This window comes from Anabas testudineus, chromosome 6 (genome assembly GCF_900324465.2).
Source record: "Anabas testudineus chromosome 6, fAnaTes1.2, whole genome shotgun sequence".
NCBI lineage: Eukaryota > Metazoa > Chordata > Actinopteri > Anabantiformes > Anabantidae > Anabas > Anabas testudineus.
The window spans coordinates 24,642,913-24,660,151 of NC_046615.1; the positions used below are offsets into that span (position 1 = coordinate 24,642,913).

Below are 17,239 nucleotides of genomic sequence, written 5' to 3' on the forward strand. Positions count from 1 at the left end.
ACAACTGCCTTTTGCCCTACCAACTGATTCACAGTCTCCCCCTTACATCGCATTGACATTTGCTTACCTAGATATTTTATATAAGTAAAATATATTGTAAACTTTACCTGTAACTAAGTATTTATGCTATTGTCAGTAAAAGATCAGAGTACAGGTAACTGCCCCATAGAGAATCTGTTTGTTCTGTTTCTATGCTCAAAAACCAGCCGGATCCTCGGCGCATGCGTACATTCTAAAATACGATTTGCACAACGGTCGAGCATCAAAGATGGCGGGAGCCTCCGACCCACTGGAGGACATGCTCTTCAATGAGGTGGACGAGAAGGCGGTCAGCGACCTGGTCGGTTCTCTGGAGTCTCAACTGGGCGACCGAAAGTCTGCCGCCGCTTCTTATTCCGACGGGAAACGGGAGGCAGCTCCGGCCTCCGCGGGGCAGTTCTCAGGGAAAGTGCGCGATCAAGTGGGGTCTGTGGAGCCGCCGCAACAAGGACATCCAGCCGCCGGGTTAACCCAGGAACCCGGCGCTAATGATCCGCTCTCCGGTAAAACCCTCTCCGCCTCTACCTCCGCCGCCGCTACCGGGGCCGTGATCCCCGCCGGAGCCGGTCTGCAGGTAGTCGGAGCATCTCAACCCGGACCCGGACCCGTAACTTTGCCCACTCAGTCTGGGGCTACTAGCTTCCACCGGGCGCCTGTCCTGGGTCCGAGCGCGGCTCCCAGCTCCACCGTCGTCCCGGCGGCGGAGGCTCTCAGGACCGTCTCTCCCGGACTGCAAAGTTTAAACGGCGGAGCTGTGAAGTTGGTGAATTCGCCCGCCGGGACCAGCACGGTTAGAAGTACTGTCACTCCGGGGGGCTCCGCGATCCCCCCCCCCATGGCTTCACAGCCCGGTTTCCCGGTACCTCAGTCCTCGGCGGCGTCTCCCACAGTGACCCTGCAGAGACACCCCAGCCCGGGAGTCAGCGTCGCCCAGAACGGGGTGGATCCCAAGATTGGCCCGATGGTGACCCAGGGTGCCCCGTCACCAGCAGCCTCCACCTCTCAGATCATGAACCACAGCAACCCTCTGATGCACACCAAGATGCTGGTTCCCAGCCTGCCCGTTTCTGGAAGCTCCGTGATCCTGGCCAGTACTCCCCCTCCTCCTGCAGCCCAGTCCTCCATCAGCCAGATCCAGACTGGGACCAGTACTGCTGCTGTCCCCCTGGCTGCTGTCGGGGTGAAGCCTGCAGTGAACGGTGTGGCTCAGCCTGCGGTGGCTGTGGTCAGGCCGCCTGTGGCTCCTGTGGTGGCCACCTCCATCCAGCAGCAGAGACCTGGGCTGGTGGCAAGCCCGACCCGGGCGGCCGCCCCTCAGCCTCCGCTGGCTGTCCGGCCCCAGCAGCAGACCACCATCCAGCTGCCCCCCGGATTCACCATGCCTCCAGGTGAGAAAACTTATGGATGATACACATTCACCTGAGCTGAGGGGTCACCTGTTGGTGGGTGATCAGCTAGATGTCCTGCTTCTCCGAGGGACTCTCCAGAATCCACCAGGACTCAAATCAGGCTTAAATTATACAACCTAAAGTCAGTAATGAGTCTCATTGGTCTTTTGAATGAAAACTAGATATAACCAATAATCAGAATCAGATTTTCTGTGTCAGTCTGAACTAAACGTTTGTTCATGTCCACAGTTTAAATTTCACTCGGTATAAAGTCCTGGACCAGTTAAATCATTTATTAAATGGTTCTGTGGTCGGACCAAAGCAACAAAAATATTTACTCCACAAACTCAAGCGTTCGTCACATGATCCAGGTTTCAGGATCAGATTGTCTCCAGCTCTACAGAATCAATCACACGTTTCTGCTGTTTCCTGCTCCCCCAGGTATGGTTCTGGTCCGGACAGAGACGGGTCAGTTGGTGATGGTCCCTCAACAGGTTTTGGCCCAGGCTCAAGCTAAGACCCAGCAGGGCCAAACAGTGGTCACCCAGAGACCTGCGACCCCTACGGCCGGAGCCACCATTCGGGTCAGCAGCGCCCCCACGGTAGGTCTGGTCCTAAGGACCAGGGTCTCAGGGTTCAGGTTTTAAAAAGTCTGGGATTGTCTCCATCTGTTATTTTAATCGTCCTCAGTAACCAGCAGCTTATTAATCTGCTTCAGGGTTTCATGATGTGACCCGTTTTCCCTCTCTATCGTCTGCAGGGTCCTGGTACGCCTGCGACTGTCCGCCTGGCTTCCCCCGCTCAAACCAGGATGGTTCAGTCTCCCTCTACCACCACTGTTCAGGTGAGGTTCCTGTTTGTTCTCCTCTTGTTTCTACAGTAAGAAAGTCCCAGACTCGGTTCTAACAGTGTTGTTGCCTCTGTGCTTCTGTGTTCTGAAGGCCATCACCGTGGCCCCCGGAGGAGCCGCAGTGTCGGTGAAGATGACGACCCCTCAGAACGCCCAGACGGTCATAACAGCTGGGGGGGCACCTCCAGCCAAGCCTGTGGGGGTTCCGTCCACACCCATGACCAGCACCACCCCCGTTCCCCCCCCCCCCCCCCCCGCCAGAGTCACTGTGGTGTCACAGGTGGAGTTTTGACAGCAGAGCACGGTTCACAGAGAAATCGGTGATCGGTGTCGAGGCGGTGGTTCTAACTTTGTTGTTCATCCCGACAGGAAATGCAGGAAAACGTAAAGAAATGCAAGAACTTCCTCTCCACGCTCATCAAGCTGGCGTCCCACAACTCGCCCTCCCCTGAAACCTCCAAGAATGTGAAGGCCCTGGTCCAGGACCTACTTGTGAGTCTTTGGTCCTGACTGGATTTCCTCTGGAACCGTGATTACCTGAGTCTAATCAGCTCCATGTGTTTTTATCCAGGATGCAAAGATCGAGCCGGAAGAGTTCACCACGCGGCTGCAGGCGGAGCTCAAATCTTCCCCACAGCCCTACCTCATCCCCTTCCTCAAGGTACCAGCTGTCCCTCATTACTACTAGTATTACTACTACTACTACTGCTTAGTACTGTTGTTGATACTATCACATTTCTACATTTTATGGTATCTACCTGCTGAGTTGCTGCTGCTGCACTTCCCCCACAGTAAAAGTACCATTACTGCATTTAGAGTTTTTCCTACGTTCTGGTTTATCAGCACAGACCTCTAAAGACCTGTGCAGATCCAGGCAGGCCTGTAAAGACCTGTGCATACCTGTAAAGACCTCTGCAGACCTGTAAAGACGTCTGCAGACCTGGAAAGACCTTTGCAGACCCATGCAGACCTGTAAAGAACTGTGTGGACCCATGCAGACCTGTAAAGAACTGTGTAGACCCATGCAGACCTGTAAAGAACTGTGTAGACCCATGCAGACCTGTAAAGACCTCTGCAGACCTGTAAAGACTTCTGCAGACCTGTAAAGACTTCTGCAGAACTGTAAAGACCTGTGCATACCTGTAAAGACCTCTGCAGACCTGTAAAGACCTCTGCAGACCTGTAAAGACCTCTGCAGACCTGTAAAGACCTCTGCAGACCTGTAAAGACCTCTGCAGACCTGTAAAGACCTATGTAGACCTGTAAATACCCATGCAGACCTGTAAAGACCTCTGTAGACTCGTTTACACCTCCTGTAGACCCCTGTGAACCCCCTGTAGACCCTGTAAAGACCCCTGTAGACCTCCTGTAGACCCTCTAGACAAGGCCTTCTGCCCCCTCACACCAGCCCTTCCACCCTAACACTCTCCCCTGTCGTCTCTCCACAGAAAAGCCTCCCCGCTCTGCGTCAGTCGCTCCTCAGCAGCCAACAGTCTCTGGTGACGCCCACCCCCAGCTCCTCTGCGCCCCCCCCAGCCGCCCCTGGCTCCGTCACCACCGCGGCCATCAGACCGCGGCTGCCCGTCAGTCCGGCCGGCAGCTCCATCAGACTGAACGCGCCGCTTGGGAACACAACGGCTGTGGTACGAAGACGAGTTCAGTTGTTGAGCTGCAGCAGGTTCAACAGAACGTGGATTTGGACCGTTAGCGGTTCTGTGTCTTTGCAGTTACATACTAAATACTAAGAGCTTTAGAAACCTGGAAACATGTAAACTGAAGGTTGTCTCCAGGACTAACCTGAGGAACCAGGGTTCTCTGAGCAGGTCTAGGCAGAACCGTCAGTCACAGAGTAAAAGAACAAATGAGAACACGAGAATTAAAAAAATACAATTCAAAGTTGAGTTCAGTTCAGAAACAAAATAAAGTAAAATAGAAAATATTCACAGTAAACCCCGATCATTGCTGTAGGAAACTTCACCTGTCCACCAGGTGACACGTGGAAACAGTGAAGACGATTATTATCTGTGGTTCTGTTCTGGTTCTTCTCTGTACACATTCGTGTCAGCTGGTTCTCTCTTTGTCCTTCAGGCCGTGAGCAGGACGGTGCAGACCGTGCAGCCTCGTACACCTGTTGTCATCAGCCAGACCTTCAGACCTCAAGGTGAGTCCAGCTGCTGCACCTCCGCATCACTGGGTGGAGTCGCGCTGAAACCTGCGAGGAGTTTCTGAGGCCTCCTGACACCTGAAACCGTCACGGTTTCATGTCAGAGTTCTGGGTCCTAACGACGTTTGGTTTGAGTTTCAGAAAGTGGAACCTGAAATACTAAATAAATCGTTTTTATTTTACCTCACTGTTAAAGCTGTCAACACATTTCCATGCTGGCTGCTGCTCAGGTCAGTGATGTCAGAGAGATGGAGTGAGCACAGTCTGATTTATAACACCTGAAACCATCAGGTGTGATGTTTGTGCCATAGGTGTCGTTCTGCATCAACCTGCACAGCGTCAGCTGATGTTCGAGACATCAGAGATTTCCTACTGTGACAACCTTTTTCTTTCTTTCTTGTGTTTTCTTCAGGAACACTCGTACGAGCTCCAACAACCATCATCGGCAAAAGTACCCTTCACCTGGTAGCTCCGGCCAATCAGAAGAAGCTCAGTGACCCGGGGGGCGGGACATTCAGGTGACATGTTACCTTTCAGAAAACAGGAGCACTGAGAGTGTGGCTAGGCGAAACTTAAATGTTTTAATTGTAGGACATTGTGCAGATGCTCGTCTCTGAGTAACGGGACTCTGTCCAAGCCTGAGCCATCAGTTTTCTCTCTGGTGTTGAGACGGAGAGGTTCTCCAGGCTGCCCCCCTTCGCTCTAGTGCACTGAAATTAAATAAAATTAAAATCTCTACGATATTAAGTCACAGTTCTTCAACTGTGGGGAACAGCACTAAAGTAAAAATAAAATCCTAATTTTAGGACCTCATGACTAAAACTAAAATTTAAATAATCATTCTAATCTTCTGAGAATAATCCAAAAACAAAATAAACTGAAGTCAATCAAAACACAGGCAACAAATGCAACATAGTTCTCAATGTTGAGCATGAATTGTATTTAGAAATACGATTTGAAGTAAATTCATGACTTTACAGTAAAATCCGAGTTTAATTTAATGTCAGCAGGTTATGACTGTTTCTTACGTGGCTCCTTGTGGTTTCTGCAGTGAACCACGAGGGGGCAGCATGTGCTCAGTGTGCAGTTTATTAGGAACCCCAGTCCAACACTAAGTCTCAGTGGGTGTGAATCCTTCCCCTGTTCATCTACGTCCTAACATCTCCTCTCGTCCTCAGAGATGACGACGACATTAACGACGTGGCGTCGATGGCCGGTGTCAACCTTAACGAGGAAAACGCCCGTATCCTAGCAACCAGCTCAGAGATTGTCGGCACAAAGATCCGGTCCTGTAAAGACGAGTCCTTCCTGCCCACCGGCCTGCTGCACTGCCGCATCCTGAACACAGGTACGGTCACCTGTAGCGAGCCGGTCTTCTTAGTGAAATCTTTTCACACAAACACGTTTAGACAGAAACCGGTTACTCTGCCTCTCTCTGCCATTTCTCGCCTTCAGCTAAAAAGCTCGGAGTGACCGAGGTGCCGCTGGACGTGGTGAACCTCATTTCCCACGCGACCCAGTCCAGACTGCGCTCGCTGCTGGAGAAGGTCTCGGCCGTGGCTCAGCATCGTACAGACGGGGGAAAGGCAAGAACACACTCACACACACACTGATCCAGACACGAGGGAACGCTGCAGGCTGACGTGTTGTTGTGGATGTCGTCACTGCAGGATGAAGAACATTACGAGCAGTCGTCAGATGTTCGCTCTCAGCTTCGTTTCTTCGAGCAGTTGGAGCGAATGGAGAAGCAGAGGAAGGACGAGCAGGAGAGAGAGATCCTGCTGAAGGCCGCCAAGGTGCAAAAACTCTGTCCACACCTCACTTGTCGGATCAGGTTTCATCAGTAAAAGATGGTTGTAGAAACCGGCTAAAGGAGACTAGGTTCTCTAACCACAGCTTAGTCTACTTTCTAAACCCAAAAGGAAAAACGACTTGTGAGATACAAAGGATGTGCCGTAAAGAAGTGATAGGTTCTGATCCGTCACGTCGTAATGACTCGGCCTCAGTCTGAGCTGTGCGCAGGCGTCCGTTCACATGAGATCTGATCTGTGTTTGATTTCCAGAGTCGTGCCAGACAGGAAGATCCCGAACAGGCTCGTCTGAAGCAGAAGGCCAAGGAGGTGAGTTTCACTGTGTGTTTAAATTCGACCCGTACAAGATTTTTGTGAGCGATCTTTGGAGAGAAGTTCACCGTGTTGCCAGGTGTCAAAAGCAGCACAGGTCCTGGTACGGTGTTGAAGGCTCAGGCGGGACCCAAAGCCAGCAGATGTCAGGGGTCAGTTCCCATAATTCAGAAGAGGTCAGTCAGGCTGTTGGGCTTTAGAAACAAAGTAGAATTTGTCTGAGGCCTTTGAAGGATTCTGGTTTTGGATGACAGGTGACCTCAGAGGTTTAGCTCTTCACATGAAGGACCAGCTCCAGAGGGATGAGGAGGAGAAGCGCTTGTAGTTAGTCCAAAGTCCAAACACCGCCCTTCTTCTGCTGGTGCAGTTGTTATGTCAGTCTTTCCTTGTGCAGCCCCCCCACCTCCCACAGTGAATCTGTGACCCCCCCTGGACCCAGCAGTGACCCACATGACACGACCTGGCTCCGGGTTCATCCCCGAGTGTATTTCTGATGCAGTGCTGTGTTTTTCTGCAGATGCAACAGCAGGAGTTGGCTCAGATGAGACAACGGGACGCGAACCTCACAGCCCTCGCTGCCATCGGGCCCCGCAAGAAACGCAAGCTGGACTCACCGGGAGGAGCCGGGGCCGGCGCCGAGGTAAGACTCCAGGAAACATCACATCAGGCTGGTACCACAGGGTCGGGTCAGACCGGCGCCTCTCACTGTAAATATGCTAATGAACTGAGACGACCTGCACAACAGTCTCAGCCCCGCCCTGAGTGAAGGGGGTCAGCGTTTGCCTGCAGGCCTGTTATGGGTGTGGACCCCCCCCCCCACCTCAGGCAGATTTCAGTTCTGCTGAAATGAGCTTGGGGCTGGGGGCTGTTGGAGGGGGAGGGGTCCCCTCCACACACATCCTGCCTGAGCCCCCCCCACCAAGAGTCAAAGACAAAGGGAGCAGAGAGCTGAAGGGAGGGGGGGAGGAGCCCTGCAGAGAAATCTGACATTTACATTCTGTGATAGTTGAAGGGTTAACCCCCCCCCACCCCCACGTGTAGGACCAGGTTTTATTCAGTCCAGTTTGTCAGGAGGTAACATTTTGCACCACCCTTCTCAACTGGAAACTTCCAGCACAGATGATTTTCTGTTCATGTCTAATCTGCCCCCCAGCTCCTGACTGCAGGCCCAATCAGGCTCAGATAGTCCCGTCCACCCCCACCCCCCCGGGGACCGCAGCTTGTTGTGAACACGCTGCCGACTGGAGCCAGAGCTCCGTGAATGTCTGAACAACAACCTCACGACAGCAGAGCACAGAATAACGAAACCAGTAACGTGGTTGAGCATCTTGCACACAGAGGGGCCACAATATTAGGAACAGCGGGTTCTACCGGCCACCTCAGTGAGGAACTGAACTTAGGAACGTTTTGAGCTCAGTTAATGTTTGTGTGTGAGGTTCTCGCGCCTTCCGGCCTGTGGCTTCATAATGCTCTGATTGTCCCTGTGTGGATCTGGAGCTTCATTCCTATCCTCTGCTGTCAGCTCTGCCTTGGGGCTCTGCAGCACACTTACCTGCTCAACAGGTGAGGAGAGGGAAAGAGTGTTACTGTGGTGAAATTAAAGATTAATGCAGGAACAGCAGGTCGGGTTCAGACCGCTGCAGCTCTTCCTGTGCTTCAGACGCCTGTAGCCTAGATTCTGTCCCACCTCAGACAGAAACCGTAAAACTCAGGACAGGAACAACAGGAGCAGACACGGTATCGTGAACAGTGGATGGGACACAGAACTTTATTGATTAAGTTTTATTATTATTTATAATAAGTTTAGTAAGTTTTATTATTTAAATTTATTATTAAGTTTGATCAATGAAATGAAACAGTTCTAGTCTCGGGTCCGTTCAGACTCACACAGACACCCAGACGACGAGGTCTTTGTGATCAGAGCTCACAGGCAGCCGCTCTGTTTCTCAGTTTCAGCTGCTTCGCTCGAGTCCGTCTAACCTGAACATGTCTGTGTAATGAGACGCGTTGGAGCAGCGACCGAGCAGAGCGGCGCCAGCTGCAGGGCCGGGCGGCACCTGCCCTCACGCTTCCACACGAAGGTGTGTCCGTGTCCCTGCAGGCCTGGACTGGAGGTGTCACCTAGTGCTGCTTCCTGTGGGAAATGAACCAACACAGCTGTAGAAGAACAGAAACGTGTTCCAGTCGGGTCGGAGCGGTGGTTCACACTCGTCGCTACTGTTACAGTCAGTAAAAGTACAGCTGTAATCTGATTACACTGGTGAAAGAGAGAGAGACTGTGAAACAAGAACTGAACCACAGCAAGAAAAACACGTTTGACAGCCTGAAGAGTTGTGAAGGTGTGTTGTGCTGAGCTCGGTCCCTGGTTCCGTCCTAGATTTCTGGACTTTAGTTTAGAAAATGTGAACCCCCGTTACTCTACGTTAGTAAAATAATGTGCTGCTGCTGCACCACCTGGTGAATCCTGCAGTGTTTGTGTCTCACTCTTCAGTCCCTGGAAGCTGACCCCCCTCACCACCACCACCACCACCACCACCACACACACCCAGTCTAACCTTCCTCTGTGTCCCCCCACAGGTGGCGTCAGGCTCGGGTGCGGGCTCGTCCACGGCGGCCTCCTCCCGCCAGCAGCTCCGTCAGAGAATCACACGAGTGAACCTCAGGGACTTCATCTTCTGTCTGGAGCAGGACCGCGGCTCGGCTCGCTCTCTCATGCTCTACAAGGCTCTGCTGAAGTGACCAGGGCCCGTACAGACTGGATTGCTCACAGGTGGTTCGCAGTCCCATCTTCAGTTTGTCCTCTGGACTCGTTCTCTTCTACTTCTACACGTCGGTTTGAGACCGACGACTCGGTTTTAGCTGCACGTTACTTTTCTGCTCTGATGTGGTGGTAAGGATGCTGATGTTCTGCTGCGTGTTCAAACGCTGCCTGATGACGGGGATCCGCGTCTCCTCTCTGCGTGTGGACACACCTGTGGCGTGGAGCAGATTATTTTCGTTTTTGATTTATCATGTGAAAACATCAAAAACCTGACGTTTAGTATAAGACGTCTCAGATCCAGCTGCTCAGAACAAGAACTGTTCTGACGGGTTCGTTTTAAAGTTTTAGTCTCAGTAAAACTCGTCGGCTTCTCGCTCAGATCCACTGACGCAGATTATTTTACTGGAACAAATGTAAATGATGTGATTTGACGACCGGGCGTTTAATAAAGAGTCCAGGTTTATGACGAATGACCCACAATGCAGCTGGACTCTTTCCAGAGTAATGTGCAGGTGTGAAACTGTTTCCAGACTGAGACGAGCTGGACCTGCAGCTGCACCTGCACAGGTGCCTTTCAGTCTCATCCCAGCCTCCATTTAGATTTTCTGACACCTACTGGTTCTAAAGTCGGAGAGTTTTATTCAGCATCATGTTTTTAAAGGGATGTGTGAAGACAGGTGTCGACCATTTTAACGTGTGTGCGTGTGTGTGTTGAATGGTTAAAGGAACAGTCCAACATTTTACTCTGTCGACTGGTCTGCTCTCGCTATTAGCTGTTAGCTTAGCATCCAGAGGCTGAAAACGTGTTTTTCTGATTATTAATTATCTGTAACGTCTGCTACACGTTACGATCATGTTTTCTTGGACATTTTCATGATGCAAAACGACAAATTACAGTTTTTAAACCGTTTTAAATCGGCTAGTTTTTGCACTTGTTCCCTTTCAGTTTGCTCCGTGCTGTCTTTATGCTAAGCTAAGCTAAGCTAAGCTAGGCTAAGCTAAACAGCTGTAGCTTCATATTTCGTGCACATGCAGAGAATAAAGCTGTTGGACTGTTTCTGGTTTGTCTCTCTCCTCCGGGAGCTGGTTCTCCTACAGACAGGAACTCACTCAGGCTTCGAACCGCTTCACAGAAACATTCCTTATCCTCATCTTCATCTTCATCCTCATCGTGTTTCACTCTTCGCTCGACTCAAGTTCGTTTCCAGTGAAAATGCAGTTTGGAAAACGCTTTAATGTCAGTTTCCCTGTGTCCGGTCGGTCTGGGTCCTCGCAGCAGCTGTGGGAGGACGAGTTTTGGACTATTTATATTTCTACACTCTGTAATAATCTGATGCAATTTTACAGTGTTTGTACCTTTGCTAAGAAATAAAGAAATCAAGTGATGACAAGCAGTTTGGACTTCATGTGTATTTTATCATCAGTGGAAACACAAATGTCCGCTTTTAAAAAACGCTTCAAATATTTACAGGAGTTCAGTTTGGTTTGGTGACGCCATCTTCGTCATCTTCATCATCTTCATCATCTTCATCGTCGGGCTCCGATTGAAAACCACGGGATCCGAACCGTGCCCTGAGGTCTCTAACAGTCCTCCGACGTCTCCAGGTCGATGACACCTTCAGACATGGCTTTTAGTCCAGAGGCTCCTGTTTGATCCGGATCGGGGTGCTGCTGACGGACTGGCTGCGCAGCAGCTCTCGACACAGGACGTACTCGCTGAACTGGGATGAGTCGACCCCCCCGCCGCAGGACGCCTTGATGCTGAAGCCCTTCTGAAGCAGACGCTCCAGGACCTGAGAGACAGAGGGTGGGAAGGGGGTCAGTGCCACAGGAAACCGGATTTACAGGCACTGACAGCAGCTTCGTACCGACCTGCACCGAGTTCAGTCTGCAGTATCCGTTGAGGGGGAAGCGGATGACGTGGGTCGGGTCCTGGTTCCAGCCGGCGTTTACCGAGTTACACATCACGTCTCCGGTCTCGGGGAAGACCTCCTCTATCAGGACCTTCTCCCCGCTCAGAGCGATCCTCTCGCCCAAGTCAGGTGTGACCCGGACCACCAGACACTCGCAGGGCGCCACTCGCTGGGCGTCCCGCTCCGCCTGCCAGCGCTCCAGCTCCCGAACCATCGGAGTCAGCTGGTAGAACCGGGCCTCCTCGTACAGCTGGGGGAAGTCCTGCAAAGGGGACACGGATCAGAAAGCTCCACAAACAGTAAGCGGATCTGGGTAGAATCTAATTTTACTTTTACTGTGTCTGGAAGCGTCCTGACCTCTGACCTTGCAGCGTGCAGTTTTCCTGTGCTGCTGCAGAAACACTGACAGGAGGAGGCCTCTGTGTTTTTCTCCCGACGAGGAGCTGGTCTTGGCTCCGAGGCCCCCACACTGTATCAAAGCCTCCCCACCCCCTCCCCCTCCCCAGGCGAGGGGTAGATGTGCTTTCTAAAGAGGGGCCGTGTCCGCGGGGCGTCTTAGTGCTTCTGAGCAGAGCAGCAGAATAACTGCAGGCAGCAGATGAGAGAGATGCGACACACACACACACACACTCTCTCTCTCTCTCACACTCTCATTTAATAAAACACACACTCGTCTGAGCAGCCGGCGGCTCCGCGCTGATTAAAGTGGGAGAATTTGCAGAGACTGTTTGTTCAGACTCTCGCACAAATAATCTACTGACCTGCAGGTCGTGTTTCTCCATCTCTGCATATCTGAGCTGCGTTCGCTTACAGCTACAGCTCGTCACAAGAGACACAGCTGCTGCTCTGCAGCTGCAGCATTGGACTAATATTTATCTTGCAACGAACTGAATCTCCGCTCTGAGATGTTTCTTCGCACTTTAATTGTTCGAGTACAATCGTTTCCTGGAAAGAACCGTTTGACTGATATTTGAGTTCTTTACTGACACTGACTGAATCCTCGTCCATTTGTTGGTGGAAACAAGATTCCCCCACCAGTTGACTCTTCCTGGGTCACCCGTGGTCACCAGTGGCTACCCGTCGCTCACTTCCTGATTATAGTGTGCGATGCTGATGTCTGTTAAAAGACTTGGAAAGATCCTCTGATGTTCTGCTACATCAGGTTCTGACCTCAGATCTTTTTTGGGTCATTTGGACAAACTGTGAACGTCTGTACCTGCCACCACGTCTAGTTTCCTGTTCACAGGATGTTGATGCCGAAAACGTCAGTAAACGCTCCCAGACCATGTTTATCTTTTCTCCTAAATATGTGAAACAGCACAAGGAAGCAGCATTTTCTAGAATCAGAGACAATAAGTGGCTCTTTTATTCTGTGCAGTTCAGTACCTTGAAGTCTTCGGGTAGAAGTAGTTTGCAGGTGCGCAGGTAGCTGAGGATGTAGCGGAAGATGTCTCCGTCTCTGTCGATGAAGTAGTGCTGCTTCAGACTGTCCAGCACGATGGGCTCGGTGCCGTTAAACAGACGACTGATCCTGCACCAGTAGAACAAGACAGACGATGGTAAAAGGACTGTGCTGGGCTCGAGGAACCCACTCGTCATAAATATTTACTCTCTATTCGCTCCAACATTCGTTTTTTCATTTCTGTTAGTAAGAGTTGATTTTTCTCAGTCACTGATCTGAATCAGTTGTTGAATCTCTCTATGAATTGAACTGAACATGTTGGATTCTGCAGAAACAAACCTTCCTGTTACTGCAGTACTGGACTGAAAGTACATGTTATAGAATGTACTTACTACAACTTGTGTACAGGATTTGGATTGAACTTCTACTTGTAGAGTACTTTTTTTAGGTGAGTACTTTTACTTGAGTAAACCCAGACCCCGTATTGGGTTGGAACCAGTGAGTTAAGCGAGAGCCGAGCGTCTCACATTAAATAGTTAAAGTGTCGTCGACAGACTTCAGGCTGTAGCTGATTTTTTGTGTCGGGTGACGCCTGAAACGGGAGGATGGATCTGAAACCTGACTGAAGAGTAACAAGCAGCTTCACTTCACGGTCATTTAACATACAACAGAACATCTGTATGAAAAACATCTGCAGAGCTGAGTCTGGGCGAAGTAACTCCATCTCCACCTCTCTGCTTTCTCGGAGGAGCGGCAGCAGGACCACCAGGATCACCTCCAATTAAACCTGCCCTTCATCTTCCTCCTCCTCAGTTCTCTTTCTGTTCTCACTAACAACAAAAAGAACGAAGATGGAAGGAATCGATCAATCAATCAGTCTGAGTTCAGTTTAAGGAAATGTTCAGAGTCCGTTTCCCAGAAATCCAGTGAAAATACATTTGTCTCTACTTTTATTTTTTATTATTTCTAATTCTGTTGCTGTGAAAGCTTCTGTCTCAAAACTAGTTCCTTGTATGTGGAAACATTCCTGATAATGAAGCTCATTCTGGTTCTGATTCTGAAAATGCTGTTGATAAACTTTGTGTAATGACTGAGGAGGTGGGTCAGGGTGAGGTAAAGGGTCAGGGTACAGGGTCAGGTGTGTGTAACTAAAACTGAGGAGAAACCTTCAGAGCGCGGGGGACGGGGGGCATGTCGAGCTGAATAAAGTTCCAGTAAAGTACTGAGTATTGACTATGTATTTGTGCCACATGCAGACACGGTGTTACTTTATTTAAAGTACAAATAACTCAATCGAAGTAACTCTGAAGAACCAGCTGGTCACTGGTGTCCTTCCTGTATCTGACCCCCCCCGCTCACCTGGACTCTGGGAATTTGGTGAGTGTCGCCAGGCTGCTGGTGTACATGTGCCCCCCCACGTCGATGTGGACTGGGGCGTTGGCCTTAGTGAGCTGGGCAGGCGACGGGATGCCCTGGGCGGTCATGGGGGACACAGGTGAACGGCTCAGGGACATCCTGGACATGCTCCGCCCCTCCTGGAACAGGTAACAACAGGTCAGACACACCTGAGCCAATCACAGATCTTTTCTTCACATTTATTTAAATAGTTTTTTATTTAGATTTTGAAAAAATGAAGAAAAATACAAGTACCTCAAACTGACCGAGTGCAGTATTTAACTACGAAGTAATTACATTAAACCAATGGTACTTGAATACTTTCCTACTGATTCTTTGTGTATTTGAACTGCTGATACAGACAGTACTTTAACTCATATTACTTCTGTACTTTTACTGCTGATACTACATGAGGCAGATGTTTTTGATGAGGAAGGACTTTTCCCCGTACCACATTACTTTTGCACTGTGTACAAGTATTTGAGTCTAGTACTTCAGGTACCAGTGGAGTTCCATTCAAGCAGCTGCTCTCAGATCTCATGGATGTAATATTCATGGTGGGGGGAGCAGCAGCCACACGGTGATGCAGAGGATGGAGATGACCTGGGGGTAGTGGGGGCTCTGACACCCCCACAGAAAGTGTGCGGATTGTAAAGAAGCTTTGAAGCATGAAAGGTGAACAGGAGGCGGCTGCAGCTCGGGCTCTGCCCCGCGGCGGGCTCGCTGCCCCGGGACAAACTGACAACACTCCTCGCTGTCTGCCGCTGAGCTGGAGGGGGTGAGGCGGGGGGCACAGGAAACAACAGCCCGCAGTTTGTGTTGCTGACAAGCTGCAGACACAAAGTCTGATCCTACATCATCTAAAAACAAGTCAAACTTTTTTCTCCTCAATACAAACATCGCCACACACCAGATCCCATTCAAATATTTTCACGTTTAAACGTTTCTTGCTAATAAGCACATTTAGTACGGTTCCGGTCTGGTTCTCTGGATTTCCACAATAGCGAACTGTAGTTTGGTGAATTCGGGGTAAGAAGTTTCCATAAACCGCAGCTCAATTAGATTTTTTTTACTTTTATCACAGGATGACACACGTCGCTGCCGCCCAAGACGCCATGTTTGCTACTATACTGTGGAAAAAAGAACAGGTGAGCTGACAGTAACACGTCCAGCTTCAGAACATTTAAACTGGGCCGCATATAACAGTTGGTTGTGCAGTTACAATAAATACAAAGTGTTGTCCTTGTGTCAATTTATGACTGCATACACCCACGAACCCCTAAAATCAACATATCGTAAATGAGATTTCGTCTGCAACGTTACGGTGCGTGACGAAGCGGCTCCAAATCACCGCGAACGTTATCGAAATGTCGACTGTTCACTTCGGAACCGACACACATGACATCACACCTGACCCGGTTCCTTACCTGAGAGGACACCGACACTGAAGACATGAAGACCGTCTGCTCCGTCCCGGGTTTAAGCGTCAGGTTCCCGGCTGCGTCTCTGTCCTCACGGAGCCTCTGTGGAGGAATAAAGAGGAGGGCTCAGACGGTGCCGCCCGGGGCCCCTCACACCCCCGGGGCCAGGATTAGGTGACGATAGCTCGGGTGGCTTGTTCTGTTCTTTCGCCTCAACTCGTTTCTGTGAACCGGGTGGGGGAGGAGGGGGGGCAGAGCAGCTCGTCTCGCGGGTTTTCACAACAATTTAGGACCCATCGAACACGAACCGGTCCCGTTGTGTCCGCCGAAACAGGATCCGTGTTTCCTTCCGACAGCTCGTATATTTAACCCCCCCCCTCCTCTGGAGCCAAGTGACGTCTCTCGTCACGCTTTGTGCCCCCAGCAGCCCGCGGCCAAATGCGCCATTTCAATTACTGCGCACTGGTAGATGGAGATGTGCGCCGGGAGGCTGCGCACACACATCCGTTTAATTCTCCACATTTTTCGGCTAATTCCGGAAAAGCTCCGAGCGGCTGCGGTTCCGGGATCAGGAGAAGCTGGAATTCGAGTTTTGGACGTGCAGAACCCACTCGACCCATGAAGTGCTCCAGTGCGCGCGGTTTTACGCAGAGACGTGAGGCCGTGTGGACCGGTGCTGGGTCCAGTCTGCTCACAACCAATCACTCGTTAGTGTAAAAATTCAAAGAACATAGATTACTAAAAGTAAAAGTACTCATTATTATTGATTATTGATCTTTTCACGTGTTCGTCACTAGTTTATAATCTACGGATTCTCCTTAGGGTCAAAAATACAGATTTCCAATACACACTGTGAATTTATATTTAGTTTCAATAAAGTAACTACAGCTTTCAGATAAATGTAATGGAGTACAAATGTAAAGTAACGGAACTGACATAAAGTACTATTTATATTACACACACACATATACATGTGTATATATATATATATATATATATATATATATATATATATATATATATATATATATATATATATATATATATATATATATATATATTAGGAGTTAGCTACCCAGCTTTACTTATCTATGAAACCAGGTGAAACTAATCAATTAGTCAAACTTCAGGCTGCTGGATGTCCTCTGATTTCCTTTGTCTAAACATGTTCTCACCATAGATGGTCTCAAGTAAAACTGTGAGAAATCTCTGTGAGGAATTTCTATATAATTCTGTTTCCAGGTCTATTTTGTACAATCTTAAACCGTAAACACTGTAAAGACACAGAGGAGGAAGAAGAGGAGAGGAGACAGAGGAGGATGAAGAGGAGACAGAGGAGGATGAAGAGGAGAGGAGACAGAGGAGGATGAAGAGGAGACAGAGGAGGATGAAGAGGAGAGGAGACAGAGGAGGATGAAGAGGAGAGGAGACAGAGGAGGATGAAGAGGAGACAGAGGATGATGAAGAGGAGACAGATGATGATGAAGAGGAGACAGAGGAGGATGAAGAGGAGAGGAGACAGAGGAGGATGAAGAGGAGACAGAGGAGGATGAAAAGGACACAGAGGAGGATGAAGAGGAGACAGAGGAGGATGAAGAGGAGAGGAGACAGAGGAGGATGAAGAGGAGAGGAGACAGAGGAGGATGAAGAGGAGAGGAGACAGAGGAGGATGAAGAGGAGAGGAGACAGAGGAGGAAGAAGAGGAGACAGAGGAGGATGAAGAGGAGAGGAGACAGAGGAGGATGAAGAGGAGACAGAGGAGGATGAAAAGGACACAGAGGAG

General features: G+C 50.0%; 2 protein-coding genes across 3 annotated transcripts; one reads left to right on the top strand and one right to left on the bottom strand.

The window, feature by feature from the left end:
• The first annotated feature begins 255 nt into the window (after positions 1 to 255).
• On the top strand, positions 256 to 10,225 carry LOC113165727 (transcription initiation factor TFIID subunit 4-like). The gene is made up of 15 exons (XM_026365425.1): positions 256 to 1,427; positions 1,869 to 2,029; positions 2,188 to 2,271; positions 2,369 to 2,557; positions 2,647 to 2,769; positions 2,849 to 2,938; positions 3,726 to 3,920; positions 4,366 to 4,438; positions 4,854 to 4,959; positions 5,620 to 5,789; positions 5,897 to 6,027; positions 6,112 to 6,237; positions 6,505 to 6,561; positions 7,082 to 7,204; positions 9,142 to 10,225. The coding sequence occupies exons 1-15, from the start codon at positions 269 to 271 to the stop codon at positions 9,301 to 9,303; spliced, it is 2,949 nt and encodes a 982-aa protein (XP_026221210.1). The 5' UTR covers positions 256 to 268; the 3' UTR covers positions 9,304 to 10,225.
• Positions 10,226 to 10,720: 495 nt separating this feature from the next.
• On the bottom strand, positions 10,721 to 16,191 carry LOC113165728 (BTB/POZ domain-containing protein kctd15-like). 2 transcript variants are annotated; one of them, XM_026365426.1, is made up of 5 exons: positions 15,463 to 16,191; positions 14,000 to 14,175; positions 12,625 to 12,775; positions 11,198 to 11,500; positions 10,721 to 11,118 (listed from the first exon to the last, which is right to left on the bottom strand). In XM_026365426.1, the coding sequence occupies exons 1-5, from the start codon at positions 15,487 to 15,489 to the stop codon at positions 10,957 to 10,959; spliced, it is 819 nt and encodes a 272-aa protein (XP_026221211.1). In that variant the 5' UTR covers positions 15,490 to 16,191; the 3' UTR covers positions 10,721 to 10,956. The 2 variants fall into 2 exon arrangements, with proteins under 2 accessions (XP_026221211.1, XP_026221213.1); XM_026365428.1 differs by having other exon boundaries at positions 12,625 to 12,769; positions 15,463 to 16,169.
• Between the last annotated feature and the right edge of the window lie 1,048 nt (positions 16,192 to 17,239).

Coding starts and splice junctions, on each gene's coding strand:
- LOC113165727 (XM_026365425.1), top strand. CDS start 269: ATGGCGGGAGCCTCCGACCCACTGGAGGACATGCTCTTCAATGAGGTG. Junction 6,562..7,081: donor TGAAGCAGAAGGCCAAGGAG/GTGAGTTTCACT, acceptor GTTTTTCTGCAG/ATGCAACAGCAGGAGTTGGC. Junction 7,205..9,141: donor GAGCCGGGGCCGGCGCCGAG/GTAAGACTCCAG, acceptor GTCCCCCCACAG/GTGGCGTCAGGCTCGGGTGC.
- LOC113165728 (XM_026365426.1), bottom strand. CDS start 15,489: ATGTCTTCAGTGTCGGTGTCCTCTCAG. Junction 11,501..12,624: donor TTCTACCCGAAGACTTCAAG/GTACTGAACTGC, acceptor TCCCCTTTGCAG/GACTTCCCCCAGCTGTACGA. Junction 11,119..11,197: donor GCAGACTGAACTCGGTGCAG/GTCGGTACGAAG, acceptor TCTGTCTCTCAG/GTCCTGGAGCGTCTGCTTCA.